The sequence below is a fragment of the Danio rerio genome, chromosome 20 (assembly GCF_049306965.1).
Source record: "Danio rerio strain Tuebingen ecotype United States chromosome 20, GRCz12tu, whole genome shotgun sequence".
In the NCBI taxonomy this organism is placed as follows: Eukaryota; Metazoa; Chordata; class Actinopteri; order Cypriniformes; family Danionidae; genus Danio; species Danio rerio.
This window is the reverse complement of record NC_133195.1, coordinates 45,042,549-45,060,574: the sequence shown is the minus strand read 5'-3', so window position 1 is coordinate 45,060,574 and position 18,026 is coordinate 45,042,549. Positions and strand designations below refer to the sequence as shown.

General features: G+C 34.0%; 1 protein-coding gene across 2 annotated transcripts in view; it reads right to left on the bottom strand.

The window, feature by feature from the left end:
- fam184ab (family with sequence similarity 184 member Ab) overlaps positions 1-18,026 on the bottom strand; it is a 250,893-nt gene that overhangs the window by 33,562 nt on the left and 199,305 nt on the right. For both annotated transcript variants that reach the window (XM_678210.10, XM_005170195.6), the window contains exons 14-15: positions 8,383-8,567; positions 1,188-1,334 (exon numbers count right to left, since the gene is read on the bottom strand). In XM_678210.10, coding sequence (XP_683302.2) covers positions 1,188-1,334; positions 8,383-8,567 — 332 coding nt within the window. The remainder of the gene's footprint in view (positions 1-1,187; positions 1,335-8,382; positions 8,568-18,026) is intronic.

Genomic DNA, 18,026 nt, shown 5'->3' with positions numbered 1-18,026 from the left:
AGGGAAATTTTCACAGTTTGTCTGATAATATTTTTACTTCTGGAGACAGTCTTATTTGTTTTATTTCGGCTAGAATAAAAGCAGCTTTTAATTAAAAAAAATATATATTTTTGGAACAAATTATTAGCCCGTTTAAGCAAATTTTTTTTCCATAGTCTACAGAACAAACCATCATTATAGAATAACATGCCTAATTGCCCTAACCTGCCTAGTTCACCTTATTAACCTAGTTAAGCCTTTAAATGTCACTTTAATTTTTCAATTCAATTCAGCTTTATTTGTATAGCGCTTTTACAATGTAGATTGTGTCAAAGCAGCTTTACATAAATGGTCATAGTAACTGGAACAGTGTGGTATATATACAGCTTAAACTTCTATACTTTAAGCTGTATAAAAGTGTCTTGAAAAATATCAAGTAAAATATTATTTACTGTCAACATGGCAAAAATAAAATAAATCATTAATTAGAAATGAGTTATTAAAACTATTATGCTTAGAAATGTGCTGAAATAATCTTCCCTCCATTAAACAGAAATTGGGGAAAAAATAAACAGGGGCGCTAATAATTGAGGGGGGATAATAATTCTGACTTCAACTATATATGATCTCAGATATTAGTCAATTTATTTACTTATGCACATGTATAAATGTATATTTAGTAAAGTAATATTTCCTGTCTTTTAATATATACTGTACTGTAGCTTTGTTTACTAAACAAGTGGTTCTAATTGGATTTGCATTGTAAACCTTAAACGCAATTTAAACAGTTTTTTATTTTATTATTTAATGTGTTATTTCATGTGTTATTAACATTATCAGTTTCTTTACTCTCAAAATCATTCTGCATAAATCCACAGATTTTTTACAAACTTCTGAGCAGAAATTTTTTTTATAAATTCTGTCTGGCCCTGGTAATTACCAAAGCTCTTTCTATATTTAGCTGTACATGATTAAATCATTAGGCTGTCTCAGAAATCCATTTTGCAAGATGCCTTCATGCACAAACACTGCCTTCAAAGTCACTAACAAGACAGCTGCCTGAATGTTTCAGAGTTAGCATTCAGGCTTTTTCATAACCTCAATAGCCAATTGGATATAAACAAACAGCAAAACACAAGTTCCAGCCCTTTCCTCCTTCAAAATGCACATGCTGTATATCTTATACAAACTGTTTTGCATGTACTCACAGGATCTGAAGAGCGGAGATCTTGTCCTTCAGCAGCTCCTGGGCTTTGTTAAAGTCGGACAGCATGTTTTGTGTTTCTCTGTGGTGAAGAGCATTGAGCTCTGCCATCTCTCGCTCGTGTTTCTTACACAGGTCCTGTTCGTGAGCTCTGAAAACATACAAATATAAAAAAAAAATCTCTCCATGAACCTGTTAAATGCAGGCTGAACTTACAGTGCTGCAACTGCAGGCTTGAAGGACACATCCTACACAAACACACAATACAACACAACAGGAACGTTCTGGAAGAAAGATAGCCAGGTATTTTCTCCAGAGAGAAATAGGAAATCTTTAAGACAGAGTGTAAAGAAAACAGAAAACATTTGTTTAAAAGAGACATTATGAAACATTATGATCTATTATGTTTCATACTGCACTTAAAAAAAAAGACTTTTGCTACTTGTTAAAACAACACAATTCTTAAGTTGTTCTTGGGACATCCTTATTGTTTTATGTTGAATCCACTGTTATTTGTAAAAATTATTAAGTTAACTTAATCAATCTGTGTTGGGACAACATGAAGGAATTGTGTGGAACTCAGCATTTTTAAAGTGTAAAAAGGTACAGTTCACCCAAAAATTCCTCACAATTTGCTCATCCTCAAGTGGTTTTGAACTTGTATGTGTATCTTTCTAAATGCAAAACAAGACTTACTGAATATCATTGAAAAACAGAAGCCATTGATATTCATAGCAGAAACAAAATATACTGTGAAAACCAATGAGTGCTGCTTTACCCACACTATTCAACAAATTATTTTGTGTTCCACACAAGAAAGAAACCTAAAATGTGTTTGAAACAAGTCAAAAGTGTGTAAATGATGACACAATTTAAATTTTCGAGTAAACTATGCCTTTGCATTTTAGAGTTCTAATCAATTTTATGTGTTCATAAGTCTTCATTTTGACCACAAATTTAAGTTAGATTTATAATGGTTAAATTGGGAATGCAGTCAGTGACAATGGCCTGGTGGTTAAGTGCGCCAACACATAGCACTATGGTGCTCACGATGACCCAAGTTCAATTCTCGGCTCAAGATCCTTTGCCAATCACGGTTGTTTGTAGATCGAATATGGTTGTGGCTGGAAGTTAACGACAATTATTTATATAATTTATAAACTTTCCCATTTATTGTAGTTTATTAACGTCTACCCTCATTTCAACCCTAAACCCGCCACAGTAACGTAAAAACTGTACTGAATATTATTTATGCTATCTATTAAATTATCCAATAAATTGTATTTTTTAACACCTACCCTCACCCCAATCCAAAACCCAACCGTCACAGTGCTGTAAAAATATTAATTATTGTTATATGTGTCATAAAAAATTGTACTATATTGATGTGCACATTGCACTTGCAACTGGCCGCGTATCTGATCTAGACTTTACCACCAATCCCTCTCTCTGCTTCCAATTCATTCCTGTCTGTCCTCGACTATCCTATCCCAAAAGTCCTATCCGAAAAATAGGCAAAGCACGCAAATCATATCTAAACATTATTATTATTATTTTTACTCTGTGGCTAAAACAAGCTTCTATATCATATCCTGCACAGGATTCTAATACTGCATTTAATTAATTGATATATTTAATAATTTTATATTTTGGATTTAATCTATTTTAAAATGCAATTTATTGTTATGTCAAGGCTAGATTTAATCATCATTACTCAGATGTCACATGATTCTTCAGAAATAATTTTATTATGCAGAACTTCATCTTGTTATCAGTGTTTAACATGGAAAAACAATACATATTTTGTGTAAAGTGTTAAGAAAAAGGATTTTTTTTTTTTATTTCTGTCTCTTTTTCTGTTTATCACTCAATATTTGTTTTGGTCATTTAAAGGTCATATATTAACTGAAGTGTTTCTTGAGTCTGATATGTTTTGCATACTAATGAAGCATTTTTTGCCGAAGTAGATAAACGCTTGTCCAAAATTAAATTCAGCTCAGCAGAAACTTCCTGTCAGCAGAAAGGTGTTAAAACTGAACAGAATATGTTCAGTTGAGAAAAGTCTTATGCTTTTATTGTTGTGCAGAACATATAAAAAAGCACTTATGTCTCGGGTGCAGCCAATGGAAGACTGAAGAATGATTGACAAGTGATGAATTTCACTAAACCCCACCTGTTTATATCAGCTGCCTATATAAGTTGAAGTTAGGAAATGAAAACTGTTGTGCACCTCCTGAATGTAACTTTTCCATTGCATTGAGGATAACAGAAATCTGTGAATCGAATTATTCATTTGTATCCAATAATCAAAAATAAATAAATAAATAAATAAATAAATAAATACTCAATAAATTGTTACGATTTTTGACATTGAAGAAAAACCTCTCCTGACCTTTTTTATTTAACACGCATGGAATTGATTTAATATTCCAACAAAAGCATGATACATATTTCTATCACATTTAATCAATTTAATGCATAATTTTTTAAAATAAAAGCATATTATAAATACATTTTAAAAACTCACCACAAGCAGTTCTAAATATCTAAACATCTACACAAAAATCTACACATACTTGAAATGAAGTTGAAATTAAACTCTCTAAAGCACGCATTATGATAGATTGAACAATCTATAAATAGATTGAATGATCTATAAAAAATGTTTGACTGTTTTTAGAATGGCTTAACTTGAAGTGCTGTAGAAATGGGGAAACATTTGTCTTTAGGGTACTTTACTATATGTTTCCATATGGGAACAATGTCCAATAGAACCCTAATCCTCACTTTTATCTTTTCTTCTTTCATTAACATGATGGTCCTCGCTAATACGCCGTTCCCTGTATATCTAATCAAAAGTATTGCCATTAAAATTAGATTTTATCCCTAATGCAAATGCAATTTGCCATATGACTAATCAACATAATAATACTAGCATTCATGTTGTTATTGTTACACGGCCCTGCTAGCTAGCTAACCTATTGCAATATTGCACATTATTGCACAGTGTGGCCATTTGGCAGCACATTCATTTGATCGATTTACAAAAAAATAATTTGACAAAATTTTTTTGGAGTTGTACATATGTCATCCTAACCTACTGGAGGTGATTTATCAGATTTTTTTTGCATATCTGGCACAATTTGATCCTTTGTTTTTACTGCCGTTATCATTTGCCTTCAGCATTTACTTACAATAAACGTCAGTCTGCCAGAAATTGTGCCACAGAAAGACACTGCACATCATGTGACTTAACCAAAGCGCATCATTGGCTAAACTAAGGTCTTCGCTTTCCAACATAAAAAATTAGAATAATGGTCTAAAAAAAACAGTGGCAGGAAAATGAACATAAATATCATGTTGCCATATAGCAACCCCATGCGGTAGAGAGTTAAGTCATACAGTTGAAGTCAGAATTATTAGCCCCCCTGTTTATTTTTTTTTCCCCAATTTCTGTTTAATGGAGAGGAGTTTTTTTTAAACACATTTCTAGAATCCTAAAATAGTTTTTAAAAATGTAAAACTGCTTTTATTCTAGCCTTAATAAAACAAATAAGACTTTTGCAGAAGAAAAAAACATTACCAGACTTACTTTGAAAATTTCCTTGCTCTGTTAAACATCATTGGTAATTATTTAAAAAAGAAAAAAATAATTCAAAGGGGGGCTGAGACTTCGGACTTCAACTATAGGTATGTTTCAAATTGGAGGACTAGCTGGAGAAAATGTCTTTTGCAGTGTATAAACAGACAAAATACACAGCACAAACTTTTATCCAATCTTCAAATATCTGACATTTTCATAGGTTGCAATTTGGTCATTTATCTCAGAGCTGGTAGGTTTCTAGCTTAAAGCTCCTCAATGTAGACATTCCTGAAATATCCAAGTAGAAAACGAATCAGGAAAAACACAGCAAAAAAATAGTGCAATGATCTAGTAGCACATAGAGGTCTTCCTGCGAAACCTTCATTCATCCAGCTCAATGTTCACAACCCAAACATTTGTAGTAAATAACATTTAAAAAGCATCATTTACAGAAGACGACACGCTTACTATTGATGTTTATTTAGAGCGTTCATTTTTCATATTGTAATTTCTTCGCTTTAATGACTTTACACAAATACACGGTCTTCAATACAGCCACACACTGAGAGCAATATTCACATAAAGAGCAATAAAGCAGGATCTCCTCTCGCCGCTGCATGGGAAACCACATTGCAATTTATTTGCTGCTTTTATCTCAAGACCCGGATGTGTCACTTTTATGTAATTGGAAGTGAAATGAGATCAGCACCAGGTCTTGCATTATGATGTGCGATACGACACAACCACATTATACTAAAACAGCCACTGTGGGTAATGATACGGCTTTAATAAAAGGATGTATTATTAAATTGAAAATTGATAATATAATGTATGTATTGAGTATTTTTTTAAATTAATCTGCTTGATTTTTTCTCTTTTTTTAAGACGATTTGTTGTAAAGTTTTTAACACTTCTCTTTCATTTTTCTTCTTTTTTTAAAGTATAATAAAAGACAAAGAACATGTGTAAAAAAGAGGCTGATGGCGTTAAGAGAGCTGTGAGCAAAATGACAGACAAATCCTGACTTTTTTTGTTGAGGACCTGCATGAGGCGCTTTTTTTCTTTTCTTCTTTATTTTCACTTTCAAGCCCAATCGGGTTGAAAGTAATTGAATTACCATCTCTTTCATCACCGCCAATGACTCTTGTCACATAAAGCCAAAAGAGAATGTAACATTAGGGGTTATGTAAGGATTGCAGGCTGAATAAGGAGAACACTGAAACCACATGCGTGGAGACGTGAAATCACATCCACGATCATTTTAGATTAAAACTAAAACCAAAAAAACTAAAGACATTTTTAAAACACATCATAAAAAGCAGCTATTGACATTTACGCTCTGGAAAATGCTGGGTTATTTCAACTGAAAATTGAAAAAGATTACACCGTAATCTTACTGTACGTTTAAATTATGGAATGCATTACCCACAATTATCAGCAATGCTGTTTTTTTGCATTGTTTTAAGAAGCTTCTCAAGACACATCTTTTTAGCAAAGCATTTAATTTGTGATTATCATTGTTCAATTTAATTCAATGCCTGTTTATTTCTATAGAACTTTTACAATGTAGTTTGTGTCAAAGCAGCTTAACATAAAAGTTCAGGTAAATTGAAACTGTGTCAGACCCGTTTTCAGAGTTCAGTTCAGTTTAGTTTGGTTAATTTTTACTGCTGAAAGTCCAAACACTGAAGCGCAAATCCATCGATGAGCAGCTCCACAAGTCCCAAACCATGCAAATCAATTGGTGTCAGTGGCAAAGAACAAACTTTACCAATTGACAAAAGTGAAGGAAAAAAACCTTGAGAGAAACCAGGCTCTGTTGGGCACTTCCATTTCTCCTCTGGCCAAACCTCCTGTGTGGAGCTGCAGTCTAAGTGCCAGAGGCTGGAGAACTCTGGATATCCATCGTGGAGATGCTGCAGGTGAGAGTAGGTCACCGCTGGCCCATGGGATCAATGCGAAGACTCGTCTGTCACAGTAGTCTTTGAGGAGTCAGTCTCAAGCTTTCCACTTCTTCATGATTGTCACAGCATCAGCTCAAGGTACGACCTGGTGCAGGATTATGGATACCTTGGCATCATTTCTTCACAGGTCTTGGATGGCATCGTTGGTGCTGCATAATCTCTAGAGGCCTCGGGATGACTGTCACTTTTAAGCAATTTGTAACATTTTGCGTATTTATTGTTCTTTATTGTTTTATTATTGTGGTATTACTTCTGGCTTCTTTCTGGGTTTTTTATGCAAGCTTGTAATTTTCTCCATTTTTTGTGTTATTGAATTACTTGTAGCGCTTTGAGTTTAAGAAAAGCGCATCATAAATAAAATGTACTATTGTTGTTATTATTATCATGGACAAACCCAAAATTTGGCTTAAATACACTGTAAAATGTGCTTTCATGAGTTTATTAAAATTGATTTATTAAAATAAAATACATTTATTAGCCCAATATTGGATAAACTGTGTTATTAAAGTCTAATAGAAAAAAACATTGAATTTGTTTATATTCTGCCCCAACTTTGAGTCAACCCAGCATTTTTAGAGTGTTTTTTTAAAAACACTCTTTTAGAAGTGTATGTAATGTGTATTTATTTACATATAGCACATTTATCGTGTATGGCCATACACCTAAAGCGCTTCACGATCATCAGTGTGCAGCATCCACTTGGATGATGCGACGGCAGCCACAGGACAACGGTGCAAATGCGTTCACCACACACCAGCTATTGGTAGAGTGGAGAGACAGTGATAGAGCCAATTCAGTGGATTGGGATGATTGGGAGGCCACAATGGGTAAGGGCCAATTGAGAGAATTTGGCTAGGACACCAGGGTCACACCCTTACTCTTTAAGAGCAGTGCTATGAGATTTTTAATGACCACAGAGAGTCAGGACCTTGGTTTAACATTTCATTCAAAAAGACAGCACTCACTGACAGTACAGCCCTTCACTTTACTGGGGCATTAGGACCCACTGACCAGGCTCAGCCCTGTTTAGCTTTAGTGAGTAACCAGTCCTGGGCTGCAGACTGATATGGCTATGTGGGTTTGGGACTAAATGATGGTAACACTCTAAGACTGTAAGACTGTCACGAAACCTTTAAAATCATGACATGACACAAGTCATGTACGCAAATGCTTATAACAACTGTCATTAAGTGTCATCTGCTTGTTGTCTTTGTCATGACAACTTGACATTACCAAGATGACAAAAATTAAATCTGTCATAATCATGATTGTCATGAAGCCATTATAAACACGTCATGATTTTTATAACTGCTCCAGTCAGTGGTTCAACTGTACTCATACAGAATCTTTTTTTACAGTTGTTTTGGTGCACAAAAGTGTTCTTGGAGTTGTGTATGATTACAGTTGAATCACTGAAGTCACATGAAATGGTGTAATAATGTTTTGTTCTTTTTCTGAATTTTGAACATCTCGGCCCATTGCTGTCTATGGAGGATGAGGGAGCTCTCAGATTTCATCTAAAATGTCTTCATTTCAGGGGGTTGAAACGACATCAGGCTAATAATTAACAACATGTTTGGTTCAGCTAATTCTTTAATAAATAAAACTGTGTCAGGAACATTCATGTAAACACACATTCTGACTGGACTGACCTGATCTGCTGGTTGGCCTCGCTGCGGATCTTCAGCACCTCTTTGCCCTTGAGCTCCAGCTCTTTGGTCAGAGTGCTGATGTTCTCGTTGAGCGTGTGGATCTCATGATCCAAATCAGCGATGTGTTTCTTCCTGCGACTGACCTCCTCCTGCAGGTCCGAGATGCGGCTGAGAAGCTCACGTTCCTGAAACACACAACCATGACCAGCATTAAAGTCTGTGTGAACCAAATACTAAAATATTTTCTTGATTATCAGTTTTAGTTTGTGAGGTACAATACATGTTATTAAGCTACAGCTAGTAGCAGGGACATTTATCATGGTCAGCGGTGTGAATTAACAAACTACAAATACTCCAATTACTTTAACTGAGTAGTTTTTCTCAGGAATTTACTAAGTAGTTTTAAAAAGGTATACTTTTCCTTTCCCTTGAGGACATTTTTAGTGCTGTATTAGTAGTTTTACTCTACTATTTTCATTCAAACCGCAGTCGAAACTTTATTTTTTCTTGTTTATGAGGATTGGCTGAGTACAAAAAAGCAGTCATGTGATTCATGTCCAATCAAATTAAACATAGAATGTAAATGCATCATACTGAACTACCGCAAGACATAGGTGATTTATAAATGCAGCAGACCTTTTGGAAAACTTAAAATGTCCAAGAAGATGTCCAAAATCATCACACTTAGCGACCCAGTGACAGTTTAGATAAGGGGTCACCAACCTTTTTAAAACTGAGACCTACTTCTTGGGTACGATTAATGTGAAGGGCTACCAGTTTGATACACACTTCTCAAATAACAAATTTGCTCCATTTACTTTTAATTATATATTATTATTACTAATTAATGATATTCAATCATGTGAAGACATTGATCATGTTAATGATTTCTCATTATAGTTGTCAACAATGCTTTAACAAGGAAAGAAACAGAGAAATACCAATATGCAACACTTTATTTCTATACATCTCTGCAGTATTTACATTTTCAAATGATCACTTTTACAATATTTTCACCAGCCACTAACATTTTTAACAAATCATGCACTACAATGTAACGTGTGTCAATTAATTGTATAACATAAATCAACTTTCAGATTTTACTGAAATTATCACCAAATCTACAGCATTTTAACATGGCCGACACTATTTAAACCATTGTAGTTGCCCCGACATCGGAGAAAGTGGGGATGATATTCATTAGTCTTTAAGCACTGTTTTGCTTTCCTGTATAAAAAACCCAAGCAACAAAGCTAGGGTAAAAAAATCTATTTCTACCCATTTCACTCTTAAATCTACCTCGATCAGTGATGGAAAGAGTACTGACAAATCATACTCAAGTAAAAGTACTATTACTTGCCCAAAAACGTAGTGCGAGTAAAAGTATCTGTGGTAAATATTACTCAAAGTATGAGTAAAAAGTAGCCCTTTCAAAAGTACTCAATAGTACTGAGTATTACACTGTGAAAAGTGGATGTGTTTACTTGCAGTTTGTGCAGGGATGTTTAAACGTAACATTCTGTAGTGCATTTAGTGATCTTCCTTCCATTGTTTGATTGTTCTGTCCTTCCTTTATTTATTCGGTTGCTTGTTCGCTCCTTCATTCATTTGTTCCTCCCTTCGTTCCTCCCTAAATTTGTTTACTCATTCATCATTCCTCCTTTTTTTTGTTCCTTCATTTAGTTCTTTGTTCATTCATTTGTTCATTCAATCCTTTGTTCCTTAATTTGTTCACTCCTTCTTTGAATCCTTTCTTCATTCATTTGGTCCTTCCCTCCTTCATTAGTTCAGTCCTTCCTTCCTTTGTTCGGTCCTTCATTCCATTCCTTGTTCGACTCTTTCTTCATTCGACCATTCCTTTCATTCTTCATTCCTTCCATTAAGTCATTGTTTAAGGCTGTTTGGCGATTTCAGTCATCATACAGTCGACATCCTTCATTTTCTCATCAGTGATATCCATCTAACCCAGAGGTCACCAAACATGGTGCCTGCGGGCCTGTTCTAAAAATAGATCACCATATCACCACTTACCAGTAAGCAGCATCTAATATTTCTGTAGCTATTCTTTTTAAATAACACATGCATTGGTGCAATTTTAAATTTATGTAAAAATGTAATATTAGCCAGCTGGTTTCCACAGCAATGGTTGTGGGTGCAGTAAATGGAAGGAGTTAATTTAAAACATGGCAGAAAAAAGAAAAAACATATCATTTTCACAGTGAATAGGAGGAAGTGTTCTATTTTTTTAACTTCATTTGAAGAAGGCAAAGCAGCACAATCTTGAGAGACATCAGAATACGTCATGCAAGCTAATGTTACCATGCTAACTACCCACCGGGCAGCGCACTACAAGTGGAAAAAGTTCTCAGATTAAAGGAAGGTATGTGAAAACAGCAGTCATTTTTCACAAGACTGCTGAAAACCCCTTAAAAGGAATCAAAGACTCATTTAGAGCTACACATTTTTTGATAAAAACTTTTAAGCAAAAAATGTGTAGCTCTAAATGAGTCTTTGATTCCTTTTTTTTTAGTTTATACTTTTTTGTTAGTATATTTAATTCTCAGATATTACTGATCCTTCAAACAGAACGTTTTTTATTTTCAAACTAAAAACAAAAATCAGCAGCAAGCACACAAGATATTTGTTTGTTTTTTCAGAAAGTAATGAAAATGTTCCATATTTACACAATTAAAAATACCAACCTCATGATTTGCGTTATATTCAGATTCATGTATTCATTTGTTTAGTTATTCGTTCATATATTTATTTTGGAATTATGAGCTACATTAAAACTGGTGGTATATTCTCAGTTTTCCAGCATTTTTTTAAGAAGCTGAACACTTCAGAAAGTTGCCGAAAGTTATTGGTCAGAAACTTCAGTCAGACTCAAGGCCATTAGCTCTTCATCTCCCTCAAGACACAAAACTGCAGCCATGCTAAAAACCGCCATGCCAAAAATACAGCTCCCGCCTTTTATTTTATTCATGTATGGGATACCCATGAAGAAACTGAAAATGTGCTATCAATATTAGATCTCCAAAGTGAAAACGGCATCTTCTGGAAACCCCATGTGTTTCAGAAAGAGCGTCTTACATAACACACCTTTCTCCAGTCAGGTCAGCCTGTGAAATCAAAATTTACCATGTTTATATAGCTCACATTGAGTATGTTTACAAGGACACCAATACTCAAATTTTAATACGATTAACACAATACTTTTATTGACAGTCTAACATGTAAACAGTGATTTTTGATGACCTTAATCCGACTAAAGTCATAAACGAACTAAAGAGACATTGAATAAAGACATGTGGAGTATGCTGATTTTAGTCGCATTATTAAAGTGCAGTACAAACATGTAAACAAAACAATCGAACTATTACCATTTTGTATTACTTTTGTGCTACATTTTGCAACAGGAGGAACACACAGCTTGTTTTCAGGCTGACAACAGTTCATAAAAAATACTACCTATCACTCCACAAACCATCACATTAATGCATTTCAAATACTAAAGAAGGATTTAATTGCACACTACAGTCTACTATATTCATAGAAATGACAACAACACAGGCTGCCTCTGCACTGTAAAACTTCTGCATCAGATGTGAGTAAAGCCGTGTGAGATTAATTAGACAACGCTCGTCTCTGGGGCAATTTTCCACTCCGCCGACACTTTGACTTTTAAATGCCACATGCAAAAAAAAAAAAAAAAAAAAAATCTTTCTAGAGAATACAACCGAGCCAATTTCCGGTTTCATACAGTTAATGACTCCTGCTTAATCAAATTACAATCTGCTCATCCAACTTTTAATGTCTGCAAATATCATTTCACACAACAATTAGCTTAATAACAGTATCGGTGTGTGTGGAAACCTGTGGCCCAGAGGGGCTTCCTCCAGGCTGAATGACGAGATAACTGATGCCAATGACAGCAGAAAAACAAACATTTGTATGAAGGCAAGACGCTGCAGAGAGAAACTGTTTTTTTTTCCTCATACAAGTCAGTTTTTTTTTTTTTTTTTTTGAGATTTTGGGTATTGGGAATTGACAACACAAAATACACTTTTAATAGTTTCTTTCCCCACACTTTAGCTTTAGATTTCAATTGCAATACCTAATGTATTTCAAAGGCCTTTTTCTGAAAATCAACAAATCTCCAATTCAGCAGCACATAAATCCAACTGCACATGTTTTTGATATCTATATTATATATTATTATATTTAAGGTTTTCTCAGAGGATTATGTTTGTTTCATTCTACAAAATATTATTTTTGAGTTAAGGAGTGGTGAAAAGAGATTCCTCAAGTCGCTTAGTAAAAATCTCAATATAGACTCTAATATGGAAGTCCAGATTTGATCACGTGATCGAAAATCACACGGTTTAAGACTCAATTGGAATCTATTGTTACTTCCAGATCAGGACTTAAATATGCATGTATGAAGTCAGAATTATTAGCCCCCCTTTGAATATAATTTTTTTTTAATATTTCCCAAATTATGTTTAACAGAGCAAGGAATTTTTCACAGTGTGTCTGATAATATTTTTTTCTTATGGAGAAAGTCTTATTTGTTTTACTTAAGATAGAATAAAAGCAGTTTTAATTTTTTTAAAAACCATTTTAAGGACAAAATTATTCGCCCCTTTAAGCTATATATCATTTCGATAGTCTACAGAACAAACCATCGTTATAAAATAACTTCCCTAATTACTCTAACCTGCCTAGTTAACCGAATTAACCTAGTTAAGCCTTTAAATGTCACTTTAAGCTGTATAGAAGTGTCTTAAAAATATATAGTCAAATATTATTTACTGTCATCATGAATAAGATAAAATAAATCAGGTATTAAAAAATGAGTTATTAAAACTATTATGTTTAGAAATGTGTTGAAAAAATATCTCAGTTAAACAGAAACTGTGGAAAAAATAAACAGTTGTGCTAGTAATTCTGACTTCAACTTTATATAGTATTCATAACCTTTGTTGTGCAGCTCTAAATTGAGCTCAGGTACATTCTGCTTCCACTAATCATTCTTGAGATGCTTCAACAGCTTAATTGGAGTTCACCTGTGGTAAATTCAGTTGATTGGACATGATTTGAAAAGGCATACACCTGTCAATATAATAATAACTAATATAACTCACAAAACCAAACGTAAACCTACAATGCACCTGGCTGTCAGTACTGTGTGCCAGGTCATCATGATGTAAAAGATATTTTCAGTGTGCCTGATTAAACTTCAATATTCAAATCTAAAATAATTTATTCATTAAGAACACCTGATTAATAGCAGCATATTATTTTATATATGGATTTAAAATATCATATATAAAATAAAATAAAAATATCATATATTCATAGGTTTTTGTGCTTTCACTAATTTCATAATTACCAAACATTTGTTAATTTTCAGAATTTTTTAACTTTTAAATACTGATTTCTTTACATTAATGACAAAAGAAAAAAAAAGCTATATATATTACAGTCTTGGATATGTCAATGATAATCAACACCATTCATTTTGTGGCATTCATATTTTTATGTAGTGTCAAATAAAAAAAAAAATTAGATTCATAATGGACAAAAATGTCATAACATCTGTTTCATATTTTTTGCTACTTAATCTGACTCCATCAAAAATCAAGATCACTTTATCTTTGTACAAAGAAAAATAACCAATGATAAAGTGCGATAAAGGAATAAAATATGTGAAGAGACATGTTTGAATGAAAAAAAGAAAAGAAAAATCAACCGTGTGTAAACTTCTTTGACCTTATTATAGCTTTTACATTGTCTTATGTCCCTGACAGTGATGTGGCTCATTTGCATATGGGATGGAATTTTCAGGACAATAAAATGTGTTTCTTTTAAATGTAATAATTTTAAATTTAAACCTAAAACCACACTCATACTAACACATAATACACTATAAAACGCATAAGCAGAAAGAAGGAATATTTTTATTTTTTATCTTGAAGCCTTGCCAACGGAGTGAAAGCCTATTAACAAATAAGACATCCTAATACAGTTAAATAACACTGGGGTAAAGAAAATTGCAGTTTTATTAGGTTTCAATGAGCATATTTTTGTCCCGAAGGCCCTGAAATGAACTTATTTTTGTGTGTAAAATACTTTTTAGGGTGAATTATTACAATTCCAATAAAAATACATGCATGTGCCAAAATTTATGCAAATGGAATTAACACATGCAAAATTATTCCCCCCCCCCCCCCCAAAAAAAAAAAAAAAAAAAAAAACTGAAAAAGACAAAAAATGTCTAAATACTGTGGATGCCCAAGGGTTAAGTCAGAATAAAATGTTAGTTCCTGAGACTTTTATTTAAGTATATTAATGTAGTTCCAACTGAAACATTGAGTAGGGGGTGAGGCTTTCTGTTTGCGCATCATTCTCCTGTAGCAAAGTAATGGTCATTGTTAAGAATATTGTAGGTTAAGCTGTCAAACTGACATCAACAAAGGTCCGCCAATCCAAACACAGAAGCAAATGGTCAGACTTTGATTGAAGATTGCCAAAACAAACATCTATTTTTCAGTGGATTCACTTCCACAAACCCTTTTTTCAATGTGGGCTAGCAAAGTAAGTCATGTAGGAACGTAGTGTTTACCATCAGCTCAAGTATCAGGGCAGAATAAACCTCTCAGGCTCGAATATCTGAATATCCCATCAGCCGTTCAATCACCAGTTCTGACAGAGCTGAACCTGGAGGAACAGTCGTCTCACATCAGGCCTTTATCCAGAACAGACATGGCTGTAAAAGTCCAGCGCTCACTCGACCGCGCAGTAAAAGGCCTGGTGAAATATTCCATGCACCTAAAATTCGGGTTTAATTCGCAAGGGATACCGTTAGCATCGCTGACCTTTTCCATCAAACACAGAGGCACCTATTAACGTCTCCCTTGAGGATTTCTTTAACAAGGAAAAAATAATCTTCATTAATGGTGGCAGAAGACATGCAGACAGATGAAAAGAGGCTATTCGGGATGAGGAAAAACCCTGCAGAGAAGCTGATGATCAAAAGAGATGGTGGACCAAGGAGGAAAAGCTCAGGCCGTAGAAGAAAATGGGAGAAAAGCTTGATTTAGTTTAATCACTCGCTCAAGGGGAATAAAGGGGAACACTGTGAAATATTTTACTCTTGAGGTGAAAAGTCCTAGTGTGAGACATTAAATCGTTTACAAGACAAAAGGTTTATTATGAGAGGAAAAAAATGCAAGTCATTATTTTAAGAAGTAAAGACAGAGTTGTGCAGCGTTGGGAAGTATTGTAAAAAACAAAACAAAGTCATCTGGTGAGATATTTAAGAATCTGCTGGGATATAGGGCTCTATTTTAACAATCTAGGCGCAACGTCTAAAGCACATGGCGCAAAAGCATCAAGGACGAGTCCGAAATTTTACCACTTTAAGGATGGAAAAATATGGTTTGCGCTGCAGCGCATGGTCTAACAGGGTTGTGCTTATTCTCTTAATGAGGTTTGAGTGTGTTTTGAGCATAACGTTCATTAAACCAATCAGAGGCACATCTCCCATTCCCTTTAAGAGTCAGTTGCGTCATGTCATGGCACGTTTGCTATTTACATGGTGGATTTTGTAAGTGGAAAAACTCAGCGCTTCACTAGCGAAAAAAAGTTAAACAGAGCTTCTGCAGCGCAAGGATAAAGAATGAGCCTCCTCCATTTAGGCTCTTTACTGTACTTTTACTCTTTACATTACTTTCATAGAGTAAGGAAATAGTGTTGTACTGTTGCACTCCACTAAAGACATTCATTAGCCTACATATTTCATTTTGTTTGTTACGCGAAAAGATTTGTTTTTAAAACTTCTAAATTCAGATCTAATTTCCAGCAAATGAATAAATGAACAATAATAATGAAGTGTGGTCATAAAACTGAGTTATATCTAAATACGTCCTATTCTTATGCCCCATATGGTGATGCAGACGTTTCCAAAACCTGACAGTTGGACAAATGTAAACAGAAAAACTTTGGCTAAAACCTCTTCTTGGTTTGCCGCAAATCTTTTTAAATGCATTAAAAGGCAAGCGCATATCTTAGCCTTACCCTGAGTTTGCTTACACTCTGCCTGTATTAACATACATGCTGTATGTTAATATAGCTAATTTTGATGAATTAGCTCTAACTTTTAACAGCATTTTCTTCTTTTTACGCGTTTATGCGCACATTATAAAACAAATATAATTACAGTAAGTGAGAGTTCAATGTGGCCATTACCGCCAAGGCATATACCGCCGCTGCTTTAAATGGGCAAGCACGTGTTTTTAATGTATGACTGCAGTTTGTGAATATGCAGCCAGGGGGCACAATGGGGCGGTATGTGAACAGACAGAAATAGCCCATACAGCAGCTGTAAATATGCTACTTAACTTATAAATGAAGATGAAACGATAAAACAAAGCATTATAATTACTTCATTAAATAATAAAAATTTGTTAACACGCTTTATTATCATTGTAAACTTGTTAAGTGCAATGAGAACTAATTTTGGAAAGTAGAATTGAAGAAATAAAAGACAACTAAAATGAAAGCACAAACACTTAGTACAAATAAGTAGGCCTAAATAAATAAATAAAGCAGTATTTGAGCCTAAATTTAGAGAGATGTTCAGTGTTTGCTATTTTGATAGGACTAAGACAAGACATTTTCATTTATGTTTTCATTTACATTTTTATTTACATTTTCGTTGTTGATTATATTTTACTATCTCATTTTATGTCTCAATTATTGTACATAAAAATAAACGAATAATGAAAAATAAATGAATAATAAAAATAGGCCTAAATAATTATTTATTTAAAGACATTGTAGCGAAACACTGAGAAACGGTCACGTGCATGGTCTAAATGCTGCTTCATTAAAACCATAAAAATTAATTGACCCACCTTAAGTAGATCACTAAAAGTATAATAAAAATAATTTTGCTGCATAATTTTGAATAATTTAGTTTCAGTTCAGTTTTTTTCTAAACGTCAATGTTCTCTTTTAAAGTATAATTGTTGTTTTGTTTTTTTGTTTTTTTTACTTGTAGTAATGGCTCAGTATCTTTTGTATTTTAATTTCAATTTCTGTCACCTTGCTTGTGAAATATAATGTGCGCATAACTGCGTAAAAAGAAGAAAATGCGGTTAAAAGTTAGAGCTAATTCATCAAAATTAGCTATATTAACATACAGCATGTATGTTAATACAGGCAGAGTGTAAACAAACTCAGGGTAAGGCTAAGATATGCGCTTGCCTTTTAATGCATTTAAAAAGATTTGCGGCAAACCAAGAAGAGGTTTTAGCCAAAGTTTTTCTGAGTCGTTTAGATTAAAGAATATATTATTTGACCTACCTTTTCTCTCGGTATCGCGGCTGTGTGCGCTAGGCTTGGGCGGTGTCCAAATTTTGAGACCGTCAAACCGCCTCCATATTTTACCCCGGTATCCGGTATTACCGGCGTAATAAAAAAAATTATGACGTAAGGCTCAGACAGCGTCACCAAACTGTTGGCTTAAGCCTAAACCATTCAGAAACTGAATACCTTCTATGCGACCTTGGGCAGAGAGAGAGAGAGAGAGTCTTACACACACACACACACATCTCTCCCGCGATTTATTCAGAAAT